The 14,600-nt window shown below is 50.1% G+C and overlaps 2 protein-coding genes across 2 annotated transcripts; both read right to left on the reverse strand.

Moving 5' to 3' along the window:
- Positions 1 to 132: 132 nt before the first annotated feature.
- Positions 133 to 3,424, reverse strand: LOC102823627 (EF-hand calcium-binding domain-containing protein 3-like). The gene is made up of 9 exons (XM_006833717.1): positions 3,411 to 3,424; positions 3,268 to 3,314; positions 2,426 to 2,569; positions 2,017 to 2,088; positions 1,814 to 1,934; positions 1,450 to 1,622; positions 1,167 to 1,325; positions 661 to 776; positions 133 to 300 (listed from the first exon to the last, which is right to left on the reverse strand). The coding sequence occupies exons 1-9, from the start codon at positions 3,422 to 3,424 to the stop codon at positions 133 to 135; spliced, it is 1,014 nt and encodes a 337-aa protein (XP_006833780.1).
- A 1,792-nt stretch (positions 3,425 to 5,216) lies between these two features.
- On the reverse strand, positions 5,217 to 14,568 carry SPATA32 (spermatogenesis associated 32). The gene is made up of 5 exons (XM_006833718.1): positions 14,556 to 14,568; positions 8,019 to 8,073; positions 7,136 to 7,196; positions 5,902 to 6,848; positions 5,217 to 5,301 (listed from the first exon to the last, which is right to left on the reverse strand). The coding sequence occupies exons 1-5, from the start codon at positions 14,566 to 14,568 to the stop codon at positions 5,217 to 5,219; spliced, it is 1,161 nt and encodes a 386-aa protein (XP_006833781.1).
- Positions 14,569 to 14,600: the final 32 nt, after the last annotated feature.

A 14,600-nucleotide genomic window follows, 5' to 3' on the forward strand; every position in this document is an offset into this window, starting at 1 on the left:
AGGGGAGTTTCGTACACATAAACAGTGTCCCTCCCACACTCACACAACCTGGGTCCCTAGAAGGATGAGACGTGTGCTCGGGAGTGGGGGAACTAGCGCTGGGCAGTCTCCTGAAGGCAATAGTGTATTTTTTCAATTGCTAGATCTGCGGAACCAGCCGTACATCCGCTCGGACACAGGCCGTCGTAGTGCACGCCGGCGCCCTCCGTGCCCTCCCCTGCAAGTCACCTCCGACCTTTCGCTGTAGCCGCTATTCCCGATGGACTTTGCAGGCGGGGGCGGGGTGCGGGATGGGGAGACCTAGGTAGGCAGTTGTGCAAGGAGAGGTGGTCCTCAGCTCGGCTGGGCGGTGCAGTCCCCTCTTCCTCTCACTGTGCGCCGGCACTTCCCTCTCTTGCCACCGGGGGCTGCATCGCAGGTCTCCTCGCATATGCTGCTTGCAGCACTCCTCCTCACCCCAAAGCCATACTTAGCCCTAGCTTGGGTCTGGCCTATAACTTATAAGGTACAATCTCGCCCCACAGCCTGCCCCTGGGGATTCTCCATGGATCTTATTTTTGTACAAGATGAATAAAGATGTTTGCAAAAGACGCGCGTCCTCGCCACGGCACAGACTGGTTTCGTCACTCAGGAAACACTTTACTTGTACAAGTTCTTCACCGTGGGCCTCTGCAAAGAAGCCGGCGGAGGGGAGAAGGGCTGCTTCTGCACCAGAGTTGGCGGAGAGGGAGGCAGCTTCAAGGAGCGCCAACATTCTAGTGGCTGCTCCGAGAACCCTGCGGGGGGAGAAAAGGGAGGGAGTATGCTGTGGTGCCTCCTGTGGATTAGCACTACCAAAGGACACTGTGCACCTTGCCCTTTCCCTAAACCCTGTTTCCTGCCTCCCTCCAGTCACTCCCTCACCCTCAGCTTACTTTACCTGTCTCCCGTCCCCATTTCTTCAGGTTCTGCTCCCACTCCTTGCCAGTCCCTCCTCTCCCTACCTATCAAGCCCATCTGTCCGCACTGCCTCTACAGGTCCCTATTCTTCTGGACCCGCCCCGTCTGCAAGCCCCACCCTCCACTCCACAGGCCACACGCCTATTCCCAGACGGGGCCGTCCTGCTCCAGGCTTCCCCGCCCCTCGTTTGCGTGACCCATAGGCCCCGCCTCCTGCCTGTTCTCACTTAGGCTGATCGGCCCCAGGATGACTCGGCCCTTAGGGCGGCTGGGCTGGTAGGGTTGTGGAAGTGGGAACTCGGGGCGCGGCGCTTTGTTCCTGGTCTTGCGTTCTGATCTCGTCCGCAGGGTCAGGTTCGGCATCTGAGAGTAGGGGCTGCGCGCACCTGCGGAGGGACAACGGAGAGGATCCCGAGGCATGGGTACTGGGTGGAAGATGATTGGAAGGATCCCCTCCTTCAGGCTCCACCCCGCTCCTGCTACCCTTCCGGCGCCCCGCTGGGGGCGTACCCGCTTTGTGCAGTTTGTGCAGCGAGCGTGCGAGCTGAGCAGTGGAGAGGCCAGTGATGCGCGCGGCCTGGCAGTAGAAAAAGATGCCAGTGCGGACATGCGGGGGGCGGCTGCGGGGTTGCCCCCTGTAGCTTGGGTTCAGCTTCAGACCCCGTTGCTTCTTGGAGTAGTAGCTTGAAGGTGGAAGGAGGTGCAGTTACCTTAGGAGCTGCCCCGCCCCACCCTTTCCATCTCAGAAGGGGTGAAATCCACCCCCTTCAGCAAGACAGGAAACCTGGGGCGAGTTGGGGCCCAGGGCTTCCGTCTCTGAGGCAGCGTCTGTTCCCCGCTTCCCCGGCCTTGAAGGTGGGTGTTGTCTGCCCACCTCATCACCTCCTGAACTGACTTGGAGGGCACAGCGCCCTGGCTCAGCAGCTTGAGCAGTATCTCAAATAACAGGGTCTGCAGGCCCTGGGGGTCAAACAGCCGACTATTTCTCACTCGTCCTGGGAACCGAGCATGAGGGTGTGTGTGAGGAGGGACCGCCCAGGCCAGGCTCCCCACTGCCCTACCAGCCTTGTCCCTCACCCAAGCATTGAGCGAAGCGGTGATTGTCAGTGAGGACACCCAGGAAGTCCTTGAAATTCACAGTGCCGTCACCTAGGGGTAGAGTGTGGTATGGTGCCTCCCTGAAGAAGGTCTGCCCCCACACCACTTAAGGGCTTGCTGGCAAGATGTGAGTTCCAGGAGCTATAGAATCAGGTCTTGTCTCTAGCCAAGGGGAGACCCCAGTTTGAGTGGAGCAGAACTAGCCCTTGCCTTGGGAAAGCCTCAAGACAAGAGGGTAAACACACTGCCAAGTGTTTAGAAGCCATGGGTGGGTTTCCTGGAATAGGGAACTTTAAAATAGGCTCAGGCCAGGGATTTTGTGGGTCAGGGAGACATGCTTCAGGGCTGAAGGAGGGAGAAAACAAGAGGATAGGGATGGGGCGCCTACCATCCAAATCTGCCTGCCGGAGAGCCTCACACATCTCCTGTGGGCTTAGTTGGATGTTCACTTGGCTCAGGGTAGCTTTCATGCTACGCATGTCCACAGTGCCTGCTGGACTGGAGCTGAGCAGTTTGAAGATATCCTGGAAAGCTGAGGGCAGGGAGGTGGGTAGGCAGCAAAGTGAACCTCACATAATGGGAATCGGAATCGTGAGATCTGCCTGCTCTAGTTTACTAACAACCCAGGACATGGGTCACTTCAACCAGCCCCTGCCCCCTCCCATTGTACTTTTATTTCAAAGAACAGTGGCTGTGTCCACTTTTAGTTGTCCACTCATTTAGCCCATGTCCATGGCTGTGCCACCTGTGAGGGGAAACGCTGGGGTTTGGAACCCACAGTCTGACTCCAGAGCTACATAACTCTCCATGTAGCCAGCACTGACGTTAAGGAACAAAGTGATTTTCATTTGAGGGGCCCCTGCTAATAACAGGACATGATTTTTGAGGGGCATTTGGGCAGTGGCTCCTTCCGCTCCCACAGCCACAGGCCCCTTAAGAGGACTCAGTTTTTTTTTTTGTCTATGCTTCCCTTCCTTTCTCCCTCTTCCTTCCTTCAACTCTGTTAACACATTTATCCATCCACCCCAAATCTTCATTCATGCATTCTCCCATCCATCCTGTACACACACATCCTCTGAGCCGTGCACAGCACTGGACTCTGGACTTCTAGATGACTGGTATGGAGGAAAGGTTAAAATCTAGTAAAATAATCATTGGTTTCCTGCAGTGACCCCAGCCAAACTTAGAATGCTGCCCTGAGCACCCCGTATGTATTTTTTCAGCCCTCACCTGCCAGCTGCTCAGGCGTCAAGGGCAGCAGGTTCTCGTCTGTCGAGCTGCCCCATGAGGAAGAGGTTGGAAAGACTTTTGCACCAGACAGGTCTTACCCCCAATGCAGTACTCTGGGTCTGACCCCTAGTCCCTGCCCTCACCTCTGAGACCTCATGCTTGGGTTTGGTTGTAGGGGATCGGTAGTCATAAATCCCTTAAACTTCCTTGCCCACTGTGTGGGCTGGCCGGCCCCTGTGGCCCTGGCCACTGTGGCTGGCTCCATTGGGGTCAATAACTGCAGCCTCCCCTTCTGCACCCTGTCCATCTTCTGCTCCCCTGGATCTCGCGGGAGTAGTCTTCGAGGCTTCTGTGGAGACCTTGGGAGAGGGGAGAAGACAGGGCGGAGGGACCCAGCCCCCTCTCCCTGCTCAGACTCTGGGGATCTGCAGGATCCCGGACCCAGGCTGAGCCCATAGTCCTCAACCCCAGGGGGCTCTGGGGTGGGGCCAGGGCAGTGTCCCCCAGGATGAGGGACGAACCCTTTCCAGCCCTGTCACCTGCACTTTCTCTCTGGTGATGGGGTTTTCTTGGTCTTCTGGCCACTGCTGCCTGGAAGGCAGAGTCACAGGCTCTGAATCTGCTCCAGGACCCGGGGGGCTGCAACCCAGGCTGTGTTGTGGGTTTAGCATTTTTTTGGGGTGCACTCTCTCATTCAATTAGGTCCACCCCTCCCTGCTGGGGACACCTGCTGCTTCCAACCTTCAAGTTTCTGCCTCCCTTAAACACCCTTGGCTCCTGATGCTAAGTCAGTACCTCAGAAGTTCTGAAAGAGAAAAGGCCTGAGTCCCTCACAAGCAAGCAAGCCAAGGTCACGCTGTAGGGGTCCCTACCCCTGCTCCCCTAGGGAGGGAGGATCCCCTCCCCCAAGCAATGCAAACTCACAAACCAGATTTTAAAAATATTGCAGAGGATGTCCCAACAGCCTGAGGGGGCTACTAGTTCAGCCTCTCTAATACCTCAGCATCTCCTCTTATCTCCTCTTCCAGCCTCCTGCCCTCTTCTCCTTCTGGTCCCCCCTTACTAATCCCACTTCCCCACACTCTGCACATCACTGTCCTTAGCCCTTCCCAAGGCTGGGCTTTCACTTAACAGGGGAACTGAGATCCAAAATGTGTACTGAGTTGACAAAGCACTGAGCTCCTTCCACCTTCTCCCAGATTTCCGTCTGCAAGTCAGTGTCCAACCCAGCACCGTGTGTTTGTATGCTGTGTGCACAGTTCTTGTGTGTGCATGTGTTTAAGTTGATGTGTATATGTACCGTTGTGTACATGTATGTACATGTGTGTACATGTGTGGGCATGTGTCTGGGTTACACATGGCTGTACACCATTACATATAACACTCTCCTACATTTTGGGGTATCTCTACTCAGTCATACAGGGCCAATACCACAGACAGCTTCTTTCTCCCGTAAGCTCCTAAACACCATCCCTTCCCCATGCCCAGGCTGTCAGGGTGGAGAGAAGCAGAAAGAACTCTCTTCACATATAACTTGCCTTCTCGGCCACCTAGCCCCACCCCCCAAAGGACCACCTCCTCAGGTGACCTTGACACAGAAGCTCCATTTCATCGTCTGAGGAACCAAGGCTTCAGAGATGGCACTAGGGCCTTCCCCTTGGCTAGTCTGTAGCCTTTCCTCCTGGCCTAGATGACTGAGCAGGTGTGTGTGAAGGGGAGCTACCCCGGGAGTGAGCAGGGCCAAAACAGATGGCAAGGGACAGGAGTGGCAGAGTCCTCAGGGGACAGGCAAGGCCTCTGGAACTGGGGTAGATAAAAATGGGGGTGGCATCCCTAAAAATGTCAGGACCAGGGCTCTGTAGCCAGGGGTGCTGGCTTGGTTCAGGAACACGTGCACAAAAGCTCTGAGCAGGCAGGCCAGCACTGGAGGCTTTACTGGTTTTGTCTAGTCATTTCTGTGGGGAAGAGGGGGATGACAGCTTAAAATGGATTTTCAGCAATAATGGATTCCCTTTCTTGGTTCCCGGCACCGAGCTGCAATGCAAAAGAGAGAGTGTCACTTGGGTCCCAGTGGGAGGCTGGTGGGGGGAGGGGAGAGCCTGGAGATCTCCTGAGGGGGGCTCTGGGGTTAGAGGGTCTCCTCCTGTTATACCCTGAAGGGTAGCTGGCTTTCTGCTGTGTCCATTCATCACCAGGAAGCAAGGGTGCTGGAAAACCGCATTCCTCCGCTCTCCCCAGGGCTGGAGGAATCAGACTTTCTCAGGATAAACTCTAGTGCAGACATTTTTGATGTGGGCAAGGCCATCTACCTCCTGGGTGGGAGGCATCCTATTGCTAGAATGGTTCTTCCCACATAGAGCCCAGCTCCCCACCCTTGCCCTGCAACGCTCACCCTCCATGGTCCCCAGCCCTCCTCTGGCCCTGGCCTTAGCACTGCTCCACAGTCCACTGGAACCTTGTTTCCAGCAACCTTTATGAGGTCACTGAGGTGGACACATCACAGCCCTCCCCAGGCCCTGCCTTGCCCCTCATGGTGCTGTTGCCCATTCCAACCCCTGTGTGAGGAGTGGGGGGCACTACATGCTCTAGCACAGCCGTGGCTTCAGGGCTGTTTTGGGGCAGGCCCTCACTTACTCTTTTCTGTTTCCCTGAGGCTGTGGAGCCAAGGCTGGTGGCTGGAGAAATTTGACTTCCCCTTCAATGGTGGTCCTCTTGACCCCAGGCTTGGTGAAGCCCAGGCAAGCACCAGGGAAGGTCATGCCTTCCTTCTTACAAACTTTCTGAGGTTCTCCAGCTTCAAGTGGTTTCTCTGATGGCTTCTTGGGTGGCACCTCAGGGGGCTTTTCCAATTTCAGTTCTTCCCTGGTGGGCTGGTCAGCAGGTTTCTTGGTGGGCTCTGTAGAAAGCTCCATGGCTTTCTGGGAGGAAGTTTTGACCAAGTGCTCCAAGTTTGGCAGATCCTTGCTACTGGATGCCATGACCAGGGAAGATGCAAAGTTGATTAAGTCAGCCAAGCCAATGGCTGATGGGAGATGAGAGGAGGAAAGGCTTGACAGCAGTGTCTGGGAGCTTCTGGCTGAAAGAGCTCCCGGGGTACTGGAGCTCTGAAGCTGCTTCTTTGAGCACAGAATGTCTTTGGCAACAGACTTCTGGTCCATGCAGCTAGAGGTCAGTATGGCTGTGATGGTTTTGCTGGGCTCCAGGTCTATTGCCCTTTCTATGCTGTGCTCTGAGACCTGAATGTGCTTCTCTGCCCAGAAGAGATGCTTGGAGGTCTGCACATGGATGGAACGGTAGTTGTCGGATACCTGCTTTTCCTCCATGGGGCCCAGGTGGCTGCTATAGTTTGACCTTAGGTTGCACAGGTCATACATCTGCTGTTCAATGGCTTCGTCGCAGGAATTCAACTCTAGTTCTGTGTCTAGTGAGGGCTCAGGCTTGGGACGGAGTACTGTGAACTCTGGTTTGATCTCTAGGTCTGCCTCCAGCTCTGGGTCCAGGTCCATGTCTGGGTCCACTTTGGATGCTGATGTCTCATGTTCTAGCAGTTCAGCTTCCAGCTGAAAGGGGACATCTGAAAGCTGAAGAAGCAAGAGCCAGAGGCCCCTGCCCCGGAGGCCCCCCTCCACACTGAATACTGCTTGTTTTCTCCTCCACACTTGCCTCTTTAGCAGAGGTCTTCTGGGTAAGGAGGCAATGTGGACAGGTGATGAGGATGGGTGTATATAAGTGTGCCCACATTGGCCTTATGCCAGGGTGGCAAAGTTATTAAGGGTAGGGGCTGGTCATAGTTAGGGAAGACGGATCTCAAATAACCTTACCTCTGCCTACCACCCTCTCCATAAGAGGTGACCCTGCCCAATGTTACCTCCATATCATCTTCCTCTTGTGCCAGTTGGGACTCAAACAGGTATTGGGGCAAATTACTCCTGAAACAGAAGGAGATAAAGAGATGACAGGACTCTATAGGATGGGTGGGGTGGCCTCAGCAGAAGGGGAATCTCTGGGCCCCTCAAAGCCTCCTGCCTTGCACAGATGCCCCCGACCTTATTTTCTCCTGTGGCTGCCCCACCCTCACCAAGAATTCTAGAGTGGTCTTCTCAAACCTTAGTGAGTTTAGGAAGCTTGGGGGAAGCTTATTATCTTATTCACCTCCTTGAAAGGGGGCTTCAGTTGGTTGGAGGTAAAGCTCAGGTATCTTCATTTTTATAAAGCATTCCATGTGAACCAGTGCCACAGGTTCTCTTAGCTCACTTTGAAAACCAGTGCTCAAGAAATGGGTACGTGAGGAATTTGGCAGCATTAGCAAGGGGTAGGAAGGAGCTCTGCTAGCGTAGTGATTATGAATCAGGCTGTGAACTGCAAGGTCAACAGTTTGAAACTACCAGCTGTTCCACTGGAGAAAGATGAGGCTTTCTGCTCCCGTAAAGATATACAGCCTCGGAAACCCTGTTCAGGGTGGCTATGGGTCGGAACCAACTCGATGGCACTTAACAACAACAACAACAGCAAAGGGTAGGAATCTTGGTGGGGCTCTGTAGGATAATGCAATGGAACACAAGATGGGTTTGAACCACAAGGTTGGCTGTTCAAAGTCACCAGCCACTCTGTGGAAACCCTATATAGGATTGCTATTTGTTGGGACCGACTTGACAGCATTTAACAACAACAGCAGGGTTAAGGTTAGGAGTTCTGGAGGGTGGGGTGGTGGTGGGAGAAAGGTCCTACAATGATGGGAACGCTGTTCTCACTGTGTATCGATAATGTCCACCGACTTCTTGCTACAGCAGGGAAATCCATTGGCACCTGACAGGGAGAAAAAGTAAAGGCAGGGAAGCTGCAGGGCAGGCCTGGGGACACCCACTCTCCTTCTCTGTCCCTTCTTCCCTATCCTGCCCCCTCCTCCTCTACCCCTCATGAGAGGCACTAGCCGTATCTTCCATCAACTCTCCTCCACTTTTGTCTTTCCTCCAACTCTATTCCTTTGCAGTCCTCCATATGGACTAAGAGTGACAGTATTAGGTCCCATCTCTTCAATGCTGCACTGAGCACTTTGTGTGCTTTACCTCTGATTTGACACAAAAAATGAGAAGAGGTCCATTTGCCCAAATGGCACTGTAGGATCAGTAGTCGACTGCAAACCACAAGGCTGTTCAAGCCGGACAGCTGCTCCTAGAAACCTTACACAGGGTCACTAGGAGTCAGAACCAACTCGACGGCACTTAACAACAACATTTGCCCAAGGTCTTATGGTTGATAATTGCTGAAGTCAGGACTTAATCCAATAACTCTTAACTTCCCTGCCTGGTTCGACTGTCCTACCCATCACCCCCCAAATTAACCTCTCTCATCTCTGTCCCCTTTCTCTACTCTTTCTGACAGGTACCACATCTGCTGTTTACCTCCCATCTAGCTTCTCCCACTCTGAAGCCCTCTCTTCTCCAGGCTTTTCATCCCATCATACACTTGAAGCCATCCATCCTGAACTCTGGGCCAAGACCCTCACCCCAGGTGCTTGGTCTGAGGTGAGCTCAGATCATCCTCTGCCAAGAAGAATGAGCAACTCTTTGAAAGAGGCTGTCCCATCCCAGTCCCTTCCTCAGAGACTTGTGTCTTTTATTGCAGAAGCGTCTCCTTCATTCCTTAGGAGTGGGAGATACCAGTCTATCCCATCCTCTGCTCCCCAAGGTATGGTCAGGGGTTGGTTGTGAGGCATCATGACACTGCTGGGTTCCCATGTGCCCTGGGTTTGGTAGGAAGTGACAGTCTTGGCTGGGAAGAATTGCTCATTCTATCAGAGGTACCAGGATGTCCTGTAGCCTCCACATAGAGGTATAGAGGCTGGGAAGGGGTTCTTGCATGGCTGAATTAAGATTTGGACATGCCCAGAAATGATAAAGTAAAAGAGCTGAACAGAAGATTTCAAAGGGCAGCTCAAAAAGACAAAGTAAAACTTTATAAAGGAATGGTTAAAAAAGACAAAGTAAAACTTTATAAATACCTTGGTGTTAGAAAACCCAAAGGGAAGAACATGCTCTGCATTTCTCATGCTGAAAAAAACCAAAGTGAAAAAAATTCAAGCTTCAAGTTGCAATGCTGAAGGATTCTACCGGCAAAATATTGAATGGCACAGAAAACATCAAAAGAAGATGGAAGGGATCTACTGAGTCACTGTACCATAAAGAATTGGTCAATGTTCAACCATTTCAGGAAGCGGCATATAATTAAAAACCAATGGCACTGAAGGAAGAAGTCCAGCACTGGCAAAAAAAAAAAAAATACAGCTCCAGGAATTAAAGGAATACTAATTGAAATGTTTCCACAAATGGATGTAATGTTGGAAGCACTCACTTGTCTATGCTAAGAAATTTGGAAGACTGCTACCAGGCCAACTGACTGAAAGAGATCCATATCTGTGTTCATCCTAAAGAAAGGTGATTCAACAGGATAAGGAAATGATCAGACAATATCATTAGTACCACATGCAAGTAAAATTGTGCTGAAGATAATCCAAAAAGAGTTGGAGCAGTCCATTGACAGAAAATGACCAGAAATTCAAGCAAGATTCAGAAGACATGGAAGAAGGGATATCACTGGGGATGTCAGATGGATCTTGGGTGAAAGCAAAGAATATCAGAAAGATCTGTGCTTTATTGACTATACAAAGTTATTCGACTGTGTGGATCACAACAAATTATGAATAGCTTTGCAAAGAATGGGAATTCCAGAACACCTTTAATTGTGCTTATGTGGAACTTGTACTACCTCTTGGTAGAGGCAGTTGTTTGAACAAAAGGAGGGCATACTATGTGGTTTAAAATCAGCAAAGTTGGTGTCCAAGTTGTATCCTTTCTTTATGCTTATTCAGTCTGTATGCTGAGCACATAACCTATGAAGTTGGACTATGTGACGAAGCAAGTGGAATTAGGACTGGAGGATGATTTATTAAAAACCTGCAATATACAGATGGCACAACCTTGCTTGTCAGAAGCGAAGAAGACTGGAAGTGCATATTGTTGATGAGCAAAAACTATAGCCTATAGGACGGATTACACCTCAACATAAAACAAAATCCTCCCAACTGGACCAATATGCAAAATCATGATAAATAGATAAAAGACAGAAGTTGTCAAGGATTTCCTTTCACTTGGATTCACAATCAATACTCATGAAAGCAGCAGTCAAGAAATCAAATGACATATTGCACTGGGCAAATCTGGTGCTAAAGACCTCATTAAAGTTTTAAAAAGCAAAGACGTCACCTTGTAGACTAATGATGCATGTCCCAAGCCATGGTATTTTCAATCACCTCATGTGCATGTGAAATCTGGACAATGAATAAGAAAGACTGAAGAAAAATTGATGCATTTGAAATGTGTTATTGGCAAAAAATATTGAGCATGCCATGGGCTGCCAGAACAAAAAACCAATTTATGTTGGCAGTAGTATAGCCAGGTCCTTAGAAGCAAGGCTGGTGAGACTTTATCTCATGCACTTTGTACATGCTATGAGGAGGGATCAGTCTCTGGAAATGGACTTCATGCTTAGTAAAGTAGAGGGTCAGCAAAAAAGAGGAAGACCCTCAGTAAGATGGATCAACAGTGGCTTCAACAGTGGGCCCAAACCTAGCAACAATTATAAGGATGGTACGGGCCCAGGAAGCATTTTGTTCTCTTGTACACAAGGTCACTCTGAGTCGGAGCAGACTTGGTGGCACCTAAGAATAACAATAAGATGCTTCAGTATTCAGTATACCAGTTTGGGCCTGGAGGATCTTGGATCTGCCGGGTAGCTGGACTGGGGCGGCATCACTCTGCACAGGCTCCCGAGTGGCAGCTCAGTCATCTCTTTACACTTTTCTACCTTGACCACCATGCTCCTTGCTTACTTCTTCTTCATGTCTTCCACCTGCCCTGAGTGCTGCTATTACTCAGGCTTCTGACCTCAGAGCCTTCCTTCGTCTGCTTTACGTTTCCCTGGGCAATTTACACAGCATTCGTAGCCTCAACTCCTGCATAAACAGCAACTGGATATAGACAGGAGAAATGATTGTGGCATCAACTAAGGAGTCCGTGAAAATATCTGAGGTTGATTCCACTTGGACCTCTGTGCCTGACTTGGAAAACTTTAATAGGGATTCCAGTGACATTCTGCAGTATTTGAAATCATTGCAATTTCCAATTGTTTGTTGCTAGTGTATATTGTTTGTTGTTAAGTGCCGTTGAGTCGGTTCTGACTCATAGCGATCTGTTTAGGGTTTCCGAGGAGTAGCTGGTAGGTTTGAACTGCTGATGTTGTGACTCACAGTCCCACAAATCAAGCTGACATTAGTTCTAGCAGCATTTTTTGGGTAGGATTTTCTACATAATCATGTGAATCATGATAGTTTTGTCTTCCTTTCCTATCTGTTGTTTTAATTGTTCATGCCATCAAGTTGGTTCTGACTCATAGCGATCCAGTATAGTGTTTCTGAGGAGTGGCTGGTGAGTTTGAACAGCTAACCTTGTGGTTCAAACCGACCTTGCAGTCCTGCGCTTACTCTACTGCCCCACACCAGGACTCCTTTCCTATCTGGATGCCTCTAATTTTTTTGCAATAGTAACAATCTTTAGTACAATGTTGACTAGAAGTGATGAGCAGACATTCTTACTTTGTTCCTTGTGTTTAGGGGAAAAGATTCAATTTTTCACCATTAAGTATGTTGTTGTTGTTATTAAGTGCTGTTGAGTCGGTTCTAACTTAGACCCTTTATAGGGTTTATGAAGGAGCTCTGGTAGCATAGTGGTTACGAATCCGGCTGCTAATCTCACAGTCAGCAATTCGAAGCTACCAGCTGTTCTGCGGGAGCAGATGAGGCTTTCTACTCCCATAAAGATTTACAGCCTCGGAAACCCTGTACAGGGTCGCTATGAGTCGGAACTGACTCCACGGTACATAGCAACAACATAGGGTTTATGAGGACCAGCTGGTGGGTTTTAAACACGACCTTGTAGTTAACAGTCCAGTGCTAATCCTATAGTGCCACATCGAGAGCTTTTTCCATAGATGTGCTTTATCAGGTTGAGGAAATTCTTTATTATTCTTAGTTTGCTGTTTTTAGTTAGGATTGGATGTTTATCTTTTCTGTATTTATTGAGATGCTTGTATGATTTTTCTAATATCTTGTGGGCCTGGAGTTTCTTTGTGGGAAGGTAGTGTAATTACAAATTAAACAAAACAAAACAAAAAAAGATACAGAACTCCTTAGATTGTTTCTTCTTGAATTTGTATATTTAAGGAATTTGTTTCATCTCGATTGTAAAATTTATTGGCATAAATTGCTCCTAATCCATTATCCTTGTCATATCTGTGAAGTATGACCACAGGAGACTTTCAAATCTCTATTTCTTATTCCTACTGTCCCCTCAGTTCCAGACGCCAGTCACTAATTGCACATCGGGGGACCTCATATTCACCTTGCCAACACCACTGCTGGGGCAGAAGCTGTCTCCTCTCTCTGGAATGCTTCTCAGGGCTCACCTCTTCCTGGAGACCTTCGGGTCTTAGATTCAAGGCTTCTCTTCCAGTAGCCCCTGCCCAACTCCATAGCCCTCTCTCTGGGCACCAGGCCCCTTGTTGACCCTCAGTTAGAGTGAGTAGGGTATATGGGTGATATCCAGAAGAGTCAGGCTTGAGGTGAATGCGTAGCAAATGTCTTTGCAAAGGAATGAATTTATTCTCTCACCCTGCCAAACCCTGTTGTTCCTCCTCCATTTTTCACCTCTAGTTCATACTGTGTCCAGACTCTGGCATGGCCAACACAGTTCTCATGCCTCACCCCTATTTTCCTTTCACTCTTATTCCCTCCTCTCCCTGTCTTGCCCCGACTGACTTATCTTTTATCCTATCACCCAATCTAGAAACCTGGGCTCTTTGTTAACATCCCGGCACTTCCCCAGCTCCTGCCCCTCCCCTGATGTCGATCTTGTACACATGCACCCCTCTTTCCACTCCTTTTCTTCTTCTAATACAGAGTCAATACAGACCTGGGACTTACTGCCCGCTGGCACTTGGTGTTTAATTTTATGCAACTAATCGGCACTGACAGCCTATGCACAGGCAGTTTCTCCTCTCCTCTCATGGAAGAAGACACCACACAGTTATGAAGAGCAGGGTTACTGCCTGGTCTGACAGGCTAACCACTACACTGTCTGTGTGAAATCTCTTTAGGCCTCCAATGCAACCACGTTCCCCTCTAACTTGACCTTCTCAATGACCCCAGAGTCATTCACACCTGCCTCCATTCAGGCTCAGCCTTTAGTATGGCCTTGAAGACTCTGCCTGGTCTGACCTGTCTTATCTTTTGATATCCTAACTTTCTACTCTTTGCCCCAAGTCCAAATCACCCCTGAACACAGAAGACCTTATCATGGCTCAGTGCTTTTGCTATTTCCTATACCTGGAAAGTCCCTCTTCGGACAAAATGGTGCCTGAAAGCCCAACTCAAATCTCTAGTGTCATCTGTGACAAATACAACAAATCTGCATTTAACTGTGAAACCAACTCATCAGACTCAGGGCCTCAGGGTTCAGCACAAAAATAAGCCCCATGGGGTGTAAAATATGTCAAAGAGCAATTTCAGGTACACAAGAGTAAGTCTGTTTACCCGTTGAGTTTGAATTGGGAGGAAAATGTTCTCTAGTTGTTGATCCTTGGAACATTTTAAACGCTGGTCTGTGACTTCCTGTGAAGGTCCCAAGAAGAAAGCCCCCATTTCGATGGGGATCAGAACCCATAATGGAAAAGGGGAGATCCTGAGGGGTAACGCTACATTTGTTCCTTGATGATCTTAGCATAGAACAGTGCAAGGCACAAGGAAGAGCTCAGTATTTGTTGAAAAATGGCGCCTCCCTCTTGCAAAACCACCAAACGTCAACCAGAGACAATGGAACACGATGTTTTTTGATGTTCTGCAGTTTGGGATAATTTATGGGTTATTTCCTGAGCACAAGTCATTACCCCATCCGGGGGCCTAAGGCCCCTCCAAGAAGGTGCTGAGCCTCCGCCTTTATTATTTTGTGCACACGGTGCCGGGAGGAAGCTAGGTGTGGAAATCAGGCACCAGCCGCCCACTCGCCCGGCAGCATGGCAGGGGTTTGGTTGGCGAACCCCCTTTCCAGCACATGGCACTGGAAGAGCCAGCGGAGCGGCCCAGTTGATTCACCTCCCCGCCCTCTTTCACTTTCCCCGCCCCTGGGCCCCGCCCTGCCGACCCTCAGGGCCTGCCCCCCGGGGCCGCGGGCTCCCACCTGTCACCCCCATGACGACCGAGGTTCTGTAGGGGAGGCGGGGAG

This window comes from Chrysochloris asiatica, unplaced genomic scaffold (assembly GCF_000296735.1).
Source record: "Chrysochloris asiatica unplaced genomic scaffold, ChrAsi1.0 scaffold00007, whole genome shotgun sequence".
NCBI classification, from domain to species: domain Eukaryota; kingdom Metazoa; phylum Chordata; class Mammalia; order Afrosoricida; family Chrysochloridae; genus Chrysochloris; species Chrysochloris asiatica.